At 42.8% G+C, this 12149-nt stretch overlaps 1 protein-coding gene across 2 annotated transcripts in view; it reads left to right on the forward strand.

Moving 5' to 3' along the window:
- The first annotated feature begins 514 nt into the window (after positions 1-514).
- JARID2 (jumonji and AT-rich interaction domain containing 2) overlaps positions 515-12149 on the forward strand; it is a 272215-nt gene continuing 260580 nt past the window's right edge. The window contains exon 1 of one of the 2 annotated variants that reach the window (XM_040353752.1): positions 515-1115. In XM_040353752.1, the coding sequence (XP_040209686.1) occupies positions 1071-1115 (45 nt within the window). In that variant the 5' untranslated portion in view covers positions 515-1070. The remainder of the gene's footprint in view (positions 1116-12149) is intronic. The other variant, XM_040353751.1, reaches the window with a different exon arrangement.

Here is a 12149-nt window from a genome sequence, read left to right on the forward strand (position 1 = left end):
TGTGCTTTGGGTGCCATTTATTGGTAAGGAGTAGCAAACAGATATACATTTTTGAGCATGAAAAATGTGCAAGAAAACTTGAAGCCCTTGTTTCCTGTGTTTGTTGTGGGCTGCCCTATGCATGCAGAGTGACAGCACACATATGCACAATGTTTGAATGAGGTCTAAATGTTTTTTTTATGATAACAATCAAGCTTTTCAGCAGTGAGAGCATTAAATAGCTCATGCATTATAACTTGAGCATTGAGTCTACAGAAACGAGTTGCTGTGAGAAAAAGCTTTAATTTTTCTAATGAATAAGCTGCATAAGAGGTGAGGAAGCAGTATGCTCATTGCTGTGATGGTCCATGGTTTGTTTGGCATGCAAAACTGAGCCTGCTCTCATTATTTCCCCCTAATCAGCTTCTGTGCATCAAGCCTTCCAAAAGCAGAACCTCCCATCCCTGGGCCATGTGATGAGCTGACGTCACAGTGACGTCACTGGCTCTTTCTCTGCATGGGAACTAGACACCACCCTGCTTTTGCTGCCATTGGCTGGAGGAGACCGAGAGAAGAAAAAAAAAAAAAAGCTTTCTGGAGAGAGACACACAGTGCAGAGCTCACTGCTGCTAGAGTTCTGCAGCTCAAACGTGACTTCCAACATCTGCTTTTTTATTTTATTATTTATGCACACCCTTGCACCCCTTTTTTAGACACGACCACCTCTAGTTCCCCAGGTGACATTACTGTGCAAGATGTAGCTTCTGATCACAAGCCAAAACCATGTTCCATTTGTACTGGAGACTGTGAATACTAACAACAAAAAGCACAGGGCGGCGTTCCCTTCCTAGCTTCTCTTCTCAAGGCGAATCTCTCCACTATGATTATTTTATTAAAGTGTTAGTTTTTTTGTATGCATCGACCGGCTTCCCACAAAGGATTGCTTTCAAGGTGAACGGGAGAGGAAGAAGTCGGAGGAGGATTAGCAGACATCACCAGCATCGGGATTACTTGGTCTTTTCCTATTGGTGTCGGGGCTTTAATTCATGAATCAGTGGTTTGTCTGCTGCTGACCCGATCAGGAGATCAGAATGAGCAAGGAAAGGCCCAAGCGAAATATTATCCAGAAGAAATATGTAAGTACATCTTTGGGGAAGATGGGGATTGTGTTGTGTTATTGTTGTGCGGGGCTCCCCTCCAGGCGGACCTTTTAAATGTCTTGCCTGCCCCCCCCCCCCCGGAATCCAGGGATGGGGCTCTGCAGCTGGGGTTCTAGATACGTGCTGACCTCGGGTGACACAATGCTAAGGAAGAATGTGGAATGGCTGCTGATGGGCGATGTGTACCCGGATCGGGGGATAAGTTGTGTTGGCAGTGAGAGGGGGGGGGGGGGGTTCCTTTGTGTCGGGTTTCTGTCATCATCCGGTATAGCCGGGCTATGTTTAGAAAGGGCCGTTTCCGCACACGGAGCAGCCTGCAGCAGGTTTAAATGTCTCTGAGGAGGAGGGAGGGAGGCCTTTGATGTGTGCAGGCTGGCAGGAAGAAAGCCATGATAACAAACACACATAGGCCATCAGAAAGTTGTTCTTTGTCAGGCCGGCTGCTGTGCTCTCACGTTGCCCGGACAATAAATGACAATACGGAGTGTGTATGTGTGTGCTTATTATTTGTAGGGAGCCGTCCTCCGCATTGCAGGGATCGCTGGCAATGGTGGATCGCTTTGAAGTTGCATAGTGCAGTGTGTGTCTTTGTTCGTGTCATGTGTACTGCAGAGAAGGTATATTATAGAGAAAAGACAGGGAAACTTGCATGGCTGGATGGCCCTGTGTGTGCCCCCTCCCCCTCCTATGTGTGTATTGGTGAAACTCGTGCCACCCTAGAAGGAATGGTGTCGCAGAGATTCTGCCTGGCAACATCTCAACTCCCCCAAATGGAGGAGGGGGGTGGTGTTTGTTTGGAGATGGGGGGAGTGTGATGAGGAAGGAAGGGGGCGCCGCCGCACGGAGGTATAATGGAGAGCTGAGCAGACCGGGCCATCAATCAGTTCCCTTCCTCCCTCCCACTTTTCTGCCATAAGCATGGCTGCTGTCTGCTGGCCTTGCCCCCTTCTTCTTCCCTCCTCCTCGATCATATCCTGCCTCACTACCCCGAGGACGAGAGCAACAGGTTCCACTGGACGAGCCGCTCTGGCAGCCGCAGACATTGGCAGGGGGCGGGCCCTGCGGGGAGCGCTACGTGACGTCACCCAGCTCATCCCCGGGGTTCACTGCGTGACATCACCCAGCTCATTCCCGGGGTTCACTCTGACATCACACAGCGGGGGGCAAGTCACTGAGAGGAGGCACGGCCTGTGCTTAGCCTTAAGAGGGAATGTTGGGGTTAAGTCACAGACACCCCTCAACCAATGCATTGTCTGTGCTGGAAGGCATGATGTCAGCTATGCACCATCCCTCCAACATCGGAGGATCCTGTACAGATAAGGAACAGAAGGTCACACGAGGAAGGATAAAAGCATCCAAGGTTAATCAATGACACGCTTACATAACTTCAAGTGTAGCTATTTTGTTTCGTTGTAATAAAGAATAGAAACAAAAAGAATACATTTCATGTGTCGTCTGATCATTCCACAGTTATCAGATCCAGATTCAACCTGACCTCCTCCCAGGTGTTTTTCTGATCACCCACAAAACGATTTTATGGCTATATAGTTTAAAGCCATAACATCGTTTTGTGGGAGATTAGACAATACAGAAGAAACTGTTGATTTATGGCTGAAATGATATTTTAAGGACAAATATATGATATCATTTTATTTTTGCTGCAATTTGTTTTGCAAAGGTGGGGTCAATTTCCCTGCATTTTCTGAAGGTACAACCCTCTTTTTCAAAGAGGCCTATTCTCCCCCCTACCCAACAACTGTACTTTTATTTTCTCCATCAGATCATCTCCCTCAGTTATTACCTTTTGTATCACTTGACCCTTCCTCCTCAATTGTAAGCTCTAACAAGCAGGACCCTCTTTCTCCTGTATTAAAATGTATTGTCTGCACTTCTGTTGTAAACACTGCACCAACGGTTGGCGCTGTATAACATGTCAGTTTGGGAAATGTACCCTCTGTTTGTCCTGTTGACCACTGTTACTAGAACAGACAAGTGTTAGGACATCAAACCTTTATGATTGTCATCAGGACAGGAGATGAGAAAATCTTCCAATGGAGACAGCTGTTCATTGACAGTTATCTAAGGGCTCATTCAGTTGGCCATTATGGACGGTTTGCTGCCAAGGATCAGCATTTCTATGCAGTGGGTAACGCAAGAGCTTGCATTTAGCAGCCTGTACAAATCAATGACAGGCTGACGGGTGCTGCGGCTTTTTACATGCAACCACACATCTAGCAGTTACATGCTGTCAGGGTTAGATGAGCAACCTTGGGTGCAAAGTCTATATTTTGGGCTGTTCATCTGTCCCTAACTGCATGTAGGTTCTCGCTCTGTTATGTGTGGTTACATGCCAACAGCCATTGTTGGCTGTGGCAGGTTGCAAATGCTTGTGTTACCAACTGCACAGAAATGCTGATTCTTGTTGTCCTTCATCAGCTGTCTAAATGAGCCCTAAGAAGAAATTTCCTCCTTACTTCCTCCTTTACGTGTATCCAGGACAGGCAGTAAGTCTAGGTTTACTACAGGTGCAGGACTGCGTGTAAGTCACACAATTTCTCACAGCAAAAATGCACTGCTGTTAGCAGACTCTTGGGGATGCCATTAATTCTTAAAGCGGGGGTTCACCCCAAAAAAATGACATTCAGCCGAGTTGTCAAAATGACAATCGGCTGTTTTTTTTTTTTCCAGTGCCGTACATACCGTATTTTCACCGCTGCTTCCGGGTATGTAATGTGCGGGACTGGGCGTTCCTAATTGATTGACATCCTAACGACCGGCGCATACAGCGCGTCACTAGTTGCCGAAAGAAGCCGGACTGCAAATCTGCTCTATACGGCACCTGCGCACCGACGTTCGGCTTCTTTCGGCAACTCGTGACGCGCTGTATGCGCTGGTCGGAAGGCTGTCAATCAATTAGGAACACCCAGTCCCGCACATTACATACCTGGAAGCGGCGGTGAAAATACGGTATGTACGGCACTGGGAAAAAAAAACAGCCGATTGTCATTCTGACAACTCGGCTGAATGTCACGTTAATTTTTTTTTTTGGGTGAACCCCCGCTTTAATGGCACCCCCACACACTGGAAACTGCCGGTACATTATCCCGGGCGGTGAAAAGCATAGCATTATGTAGTTTCTTGCGGCTGCAGTTTAAGAAAAGGTGCAGTCCATTTCCCAGTGTTTTCCAAAGGTAAAACAGCACATTTAGATAAAGGTTTTAATTATATATGTATGAAAAATACAATTGGAAGGGATTTCAGAGAAAAAAGAAAAAAAGTGTGGCTTTAGGTACACTTGACATTTTGTGAACAGCAGCATTGTTATTTAGAGTGCACTTCTAGGTTACCCTAATTGTGTTACTAGTTACCAATAAGCTCCCCATTAAAAATTGTTAGTGAAGGTTCTCATTGAAACACAGTTCCAAAAAATAATATAGGAAAGTGAATGCAATGGCCATAGTAAAGACTCACAGGGATGTTTGTAACAATTTATTATTTATAAAAAGGAAGTAACAAGTGAATAACAAAAAAAATCACAAAAAGCTGAATTCCCATTCAGAAGAAATGGCACATCAAATAGCCTTATATATTCCAGTCTCCTATAATAAATATTCTCCAAAGGTATGTTGCAAATTGAGTGTGGTTGTCATTTTTCTTCAGACGTTTGGAATATTATTGGTATTGAGTGGACTGAATTCTGTCCAGGCCTGTGGTCTGCTCACCATTTTGAGTTTTAACTATGCTTAGTAAGTGTGGTTGCATTAACCACAAGTTAACTTTGTAAAATATGCATTGTACACACATCCCAAGCCCAGTAAAATGAAATCCTGTCTTTCCTACATAATCCCGCTGAAAGAATTACATCACAAGAAAACATCAGAAAGTTGGCTGCTATTTTAAAGTCATTTCAACCCATTTTTACAATAACTAAAGGGCAAAGCAACGGGTTTGTTTAATGCCCCCTCCCTATCTGCAAATACCCTTTTGCTTTGATCCCTTGCTACTCCATTTAGCTGTCAACAAAGTGGAATGACAATCCTGTCTAAACTCGAAATTGCTACAGTCAGAGATTATACAGTGCTGTGGACTGTTACTTCTCCCATGCAAAACACTGGACCAAAGACCTGGCATTGACACTGTCGCTGAGCAAGTCACATGTTTTGAAAGTGAATATAGCTGCTGGAAAGGGGCGTTAGGACAGGTTTGCTTTTTAGTGTTGTAGGACGTACAGTGGCTCCTGTTGGATTAATCATTTGGAGCCTGCAGGTAAAATATTGGCATTGAAAATAAGTGGACATTGCCCATTATGCATGCACTGAATAAAGCTGTGCATGTCTAATGAAGGAAGATTGTTGGAATTTTCCACTATATTCAGTGTCTTTCTTTTATTGCAAGCCATCATAGTCCCTATATATGTGTTTGGAACCATATGAGGAAAACGTGTTCTTAGACGTCCCCTATAGCTCTGCGTCATGTGACCATGGACAGTCTTGAAATACTCTCCCTCACTCTTTACAGTATATCATGCTAATGAAAAGGTCAGGGAAAGTAGTTGTTTTTTCTGTTGTAACATTGGGTCTGCCAGACCACCTCCTGCCAGTTTCCTCGAGTTTACAAGTGCCTTTTAATGGTGTAGGAAACTGTGCTCTGACACCTTGACTTTCTTTGCAATTTCTTTAAATACCTACATTTTAAGGGTTATAATGGTCTGTCTTTTTTTTTTTTAATTGCCTTTTTTTTCGCCTTTTTAAAGGCAATATACTACTTCCTGCAGTTCAGTACTGTCCAAGTATTACCTAAAGTGATTGTAAAGTTTCTCTCTCGTTTATTATTTGAAAAAAATATTGGGGTGTTCTAAAACTTTGTTTGCTACACTCATCAGTTTTCCCTGTAAATGTGTCCTAACATTTACTGATGTTTTCATATTTTCTATCCGATTTCTACATGAAAATCTTTTCGTGGAATCGGTTTATTACTAAGCAACTTGATGTTTTGTTCATTTTGCTTTTAAATCCCGTCCACTAGTCATAAAATCCATGGGCTGTGTTGTCCAGTTTTGAGGTTATGGCCTGTAGTACTGCACATAGCTTGTCTGGCTCCAGCTTTAGTGATGGCTACATTAGTGTAATGTCTTCCCCCTCAAGCTTCCAAAGTGTTATTAAACAATTTGTGATAAGCTGTAAAATGTAAGTTTGCATATCTATGCTGCAACAAAGCTGAGTTTGCAGGCACATAGAACAGAATAACAAACAAACAAAGGATTCATTATTATGCTTTGTTTATCTGCATTGACAAAATACAAACAAGCAGCCATAAAAAGTATTGTTTTCCAAGATTACGATCTACAAGAGGTCGTGAGAAACTGTTGAAATATTGCTATTTTGTTTTGACAATAAGCATTTTTATTTTGAAGTAGTCGTTTCCCAAAAAGTCATATAGTTTGGAGGGCTAATTCACCCCCTACCTACTTCTATTATTTGGGGAATTGGTTACCCACCTGTTATAAGGGAAATATAGGGCCTGCCACTGTTAACCTAATCCTGAAAATGCTAGGCGCCTGGCCATCCCAGAGAGTTCCTAACCCAGAACAAGTCTGCTGATGGGAAAAGTCATAAGTCAAAGGCCATCTCTATTCCAGGCGCTATTCCCATCCATTTTAGGGCTTGTAACGTGGCTGCACACACAGTTCTGATGAACTCTATACTTTTATCTTTTTAACTTTATTGGAAGGTCACAAATTGTACATCCCATTTAGCTTTAATATCTGTAGTGCATCACAACACTGAGAGGAAAAATTAGTGCATGTCCTTTTTCCAGCACAATGGTGTCAACTGAACAAATGGACATAATGAAGTTTTCCTTGACCATACATATGGTACTTGCCCAGCGCAGCCTGATGCACTTCATGTGAGTTGGCCCTTGGTGGTGGATTTATTAAAACTGGTGCAGCTCTGCATAGAAACCAATCGGCTTCTATTTTTTTTTTCTGTTACAAAATGGCGGGGGAAGTAGGGTAATCCAACCTTATCTGCTGCATATGCCATAGCATGAAAACCAACAGGGAGATGATTTTGCTGTTGCAGGTATACACACCTAGAAATTCAACACAGAATATTTACAAATTGTGTCCCTGAGAGGCATCTAGCATCTATTGAAATCTGGAATATGTTTTGGATGGGCTGACATTCTGATGCAAGGATACAGGTGAAGGCAGTCAAATCCAAGTATACTGTTCATTATGGTTTAAATCTATGGCATAATAATTTATTTTTCCTAAAATGGACATGAACTCCTTGGCTTCATATGTCTTTCTGTTAAAGAGCAAAATTCAACAATAAGCAGAATCCTTGCTTTGCATTTGCTTCCGTTCTCAAGATCTTCTATGGCGTGGCTTCTCTGTTCGATTTTTCTGGCTTATCGCTTTGTTGCTCAGTTTGTCTAGTGCAGGAATGCCTTTTTATTATTTCTATTGTCTCTGCGCTGGTATTTATATTGTTTTGCTTCTGTTTATGTTTAGTCATCTCCTTCGACTTTCATTTTGTGCTGAAAGAAAGAAGCGTAGCAGCCATCGTCTGCTAATTCTGCCAGCTGTTCCATTATTCATTTTGCTTCTCCCTTCCCCCAGTTGCTAATTCTCATAGGCATCTCATGTTGGCACCTGTTTCTTACTATTTCAGATAACAGGCACTTTAGTAGATTTCATAGTGGTACATCTGCATTTGTGATACTTGTGTGACGTTTAATGGAGATTACTTTGTAGAAAGTAATGGTAAATAACGGCATCAAACTAAGAATATGCCACCAATTTATACAAATGGCCACAAAGACTAAAATGAATAGATTATACACAGGTTCACCCCAGAAACCAGTCCTACTGGGTTTTGTCACTGTGCACACATTGATTATAGCAGGAATACATAACACCTTGCCTTTGGCCTTCTTTGCACAGCAACTGCCTTTTGCCCTCAACATTCTGGACGCACACAGCAGATGACCCAAGCTCAAAATACAAGTAGTGTAGAGTTCTCCTGTCTCACATATACCAGACTCCTCAACCTTACCAGCCGCTCAGTCTGCCTTGCTTCTGATTGCCCAGCAAATAAAATTCAAAATACTAAAAAATAGATTGAACTAGGCAGATGTGGAGGGGGTTACAGTGGTGGGGCAGATGTGGTGGGGCAGATGTGGAGGGGGTTACAGTGGTGGGGCAGATGTGGAGGGGGTTACAGTGGTGGGGCAGATGTGCAGGGGGGACCGTGATCTGAGGTGTGAAGGTGCATGAATTTGGACTGATCCGAGGCGTGACAGTGCAGGATGTTAATTTCTCACTACTACTCAAGTAGTTTACAGTATTTACTCTCAATTTCTTTGAAAATATTTTTCGCCACACTGTGCTCAAAAAGTTGCCTACCCCTACTCTAAGACCTTCTGCTCTCTATCTCCCTGGTTGCTTCCTCTTTTGTTTACCTTCAGAACATCTCCAGAACCTCTCTCATCCTCTGGAACTCTCTAATCTGACCTGTATGGCTATCTCCTACCCTGTCAGCCTTTAGATGATCCCTCAAAACTAATTTTTTCAGGAAGCCTATCCCACCTCTACTTAAAGCGGTATTAAAACCAAACATGTATTGTAGCTTTAGATGTGGTAGCTGCATCGGTTTTCTTTTTCTCTCTGTTTTTGTCTGGCGATGTGGCAAGTAAAACACAACCTGTATCAGTGAGACACAACTAACAATCTCAAAATAATCAAACAAACCCTGCTTCCTGATTGGCCGGGAGGAGGATCAGTGTGGCAATAGAAAATATTTATTCAATATTGTCACACAACTGGGTCGGCTCTGCCTGAGCCCACCCTTTTGTAATCAGGGGGCCGGACGCGTGGATGGTGGGGGCGGCACCCGTGCACCCCCTAATGGATGGGCCGCCACTGGTCAGTACACTTGGAAATCATTCTGTTTTGTGCATGCACCTAAAAAAAGAACTTTGAGACCCCTTTTACACTCGGACCGCCCGAGCTCCCGCGCTGCCCCAAAGACGCTGCTTGCAGGACTTTTTTTTTTTTTTTCTTTTTCATTCTGCAAGCAACACCGCCCAGTGTGAAAAGCACTCAGCATTTCACACTGGGGAGGCTTGAGAGCTAACACGCATGAAAAGCGCCTTCAGTGTGAAAGGGGTCTTGGTGTCTAAGGTGCAGTCACAGCACCGTCGGTGTAATGACTTTCTGTAAAGCCTGATTTCTAGCTAGGGTGCAGTCAGTTTAATTGGACTTGATCACTTCCAGTCAGTGCAGATGTGGAATTGGGTTGGGTGTATATCATGTATTCAGTAATATTAGGAAACTACCCTAATATCACAGCTTGTAAGATGTATGAAGTCATGATGAGTAAGTATATGGGTAGTAGCTTTGAAAATCACACAAACCTCACCACAGTTTAAAAGGGATTTGAAATATCCTGGAAATACATTGTAATTAAAGTGGAACTCCAGGTAAAAAAAAAAGCTACCCACCACCAGAAGCTTAAGGCGGAACTCCAGAAAAAAATAGTTTTTTTAAGTCAGTTTGGGCTTATTTTACAAAATATGTATCGCGCTGTGCTTCTAAAGATACATATAATATATGTAGCAACCAGCACAGACCAAGAGAATTTGAATGTAAAAATAGTGCAGATTGATTGATTGATATCAATCAATCATGACTGGTGATAAAATTATAATAATTATAAAATAATACGATAATAGACCACAACACTTGATTAAAAAATGCAATAATCCACCAAAACAAGTGAAATGTAAAAGTCCTAGTTTGGGCTTAGTTATCTGTAATGATCAGTGTCGCATCCAACCGCTGTGGATACTGAAATATTCAATTGTAGTCCATGCCACATACATTTAAAGCTTTGATCTACCAGTGTTGCTGCAGAGGCTTCCAATCTCTTTGGCTCCATGCACACTAGGTTAAAAAGCAGCTATTGAGCATTTAATTTTTTTCTTCTGCTTAGAAGCATATAATGTTATCTTATGTGTCCATGCACACTATTTTTAGTCTAGAAGTGTTTTTGAAGCTTCAGTTTCTAAAACGGAAATAAATAAATAAACTGAGCTCCTAACTGCTGCTTAACCACTTCATTACTGGGCACTTAAACCCCCTTCCTGCCCAGACCAATTTTTAGCTTTCAGCACTGACGCATTTTGAATGACAATTGCGCGGTCATACAACAATGTACCCAAATTATATTTTTATCATTTTTTTCCCACAGTAGAACTTTCTTTTGGTGGTATTTGATCATCTCTGTGTTTAGGCCGATACTTATTCTTTTACATATTTTTGTTAAAAAAAAATCGCAGTAAGCGTATATTGATTGGTTTGCGCAAAAGTTATAGCGCCTACAAAATAGGGGATTTATGAATTGAATTTAATTTTTTACTAGTAATGGCGGCGATCTGCAATTTTTTATTTTTTTTGTCAGGCCTGCGATATTGCGGCGGACATATCGGACACTTTTGACACTATTTTGGGACCATTCACATTTATACAGCAATCGGTGCTATAAAAATGCACTGATTACTGTATAAATGTGACTGGCAGAGAAGGGGTTAACACTAGGGGGTGAGGAAGGGGTTAAATGTATTCCCTGGGTGTGATTCTTACTCTGTGTGTGTGGAGGGGACTGACTGGGGGAGGTGACCGATGCTGTGTCCCTACGTACAAGGGACACAGCATCGGTCTCCTCTCTCCCTGACAGGACGTGGAGCTCTGTGTTTACACACAGAGCTCCACGTCCCTGCTGTCACTGCCGATCGCGGGTACCTGGTGGACATCGCGGCCGCCAGGCACACACATCGGCATCTCAGCGATGCGCCGGGCACAGTTTTATGCAAATAAAAGGACGTCCACCCGGCAGTTGAGAGCCTTGCTGTAAACGTCTCATCTACAGCGCGGGTCTCAAGTGGTTAAACCTTATGCCGCGTACACACAATCATTTTTAGGCTTGGAAAAAAAGTTATTCAGCATCTAGAAAAACGTAGTTTTTTCCAACTTCATAATTAAAACGACGTTGCCCACACACGATCGTTTAAAAAAATGCTCTAGCAAAGCGCAGTGATGACGCCACCCTTGGGGCTGATTTTGTGTTGGTAAAAGACGATTCGCGCTTTTCTGTCTGTTGCAGTGTGATGAATGTGCTTACTCCATTACGAACGGTAGTTTTACCAGAACGAGCGCTCCCGTCTCATAACTTGCTTCTGAGCATGCGCAGGTTTTTCACGTTGTTTAAAACGTCGTTAAAAAATGCAGCATGTTCAAATTTATTTTTTTTGTCGTTTTTCAGAACCCGAAAAAATGATGTGAAGCCCACACACGATCATTTTAAATGATATTTTTTAAAAACGTCGTTTTTTTACATGCCGAAAAATTATCGTGTGTACACGGCATCACACAAAATAATATTGTGAGCATTTTTCTTCCAGTGTTTTTTTTTTTTTTTTTCTTAAAGGGATTGTAAACCCTCAAGGTTTTTCACCTTAATGCATTCTCTGCATTAAGGTGAAAAACCTGCTGTAATGCAGCTGCCTCCCTTTTACTTACCTGAGCCTGGTCTTTCCGGAAAAGGAGATGAGCACACCAGCTCCAGTCGGTGTCTCGGGTCCTGATTGGATAGATTGGTAGCAGTGCAGCCATTGGCTCCTGCTGCTGTCAATCAAATCCAATGACGTGGGAGCAGAGCTGAGTCCTACCGTCTCAGTCAATAAACGCAGCAGCAGGACATGGGAGCGCACCCACATGAGTACCCCAAGGAAGCGTGCTTTTCCAATGGGGCACTTGAGAAGAATGCATCTCCATTCAGAAAATGTCTTGTATTCTCAATGAATACAAAGCGTTCTCTTAATAGATAAAGTGGAGAGGATAGGCCGATGAACATGACAATCTACCCTTGTCCAATCAGAAAACATCTTTTACTCACTGGAAAGAACCCAAGGCATGTTCTGATAGAGAAGGTGCCAATCAAGCAA

This window comes from Rana temporaria, chromosome 5 (assembly GCF_905171775.1).
Source record: "Rana temporaria chromosome 5, aRanTem1.1, whole genome shotgun sequence".
In the NCBI taxonomy this organism is placed as follows: Eukaryota; Metazoa; Chordata; class Amphibia; order Anura; family Ranidae; genus Rana; species Rana temporaria.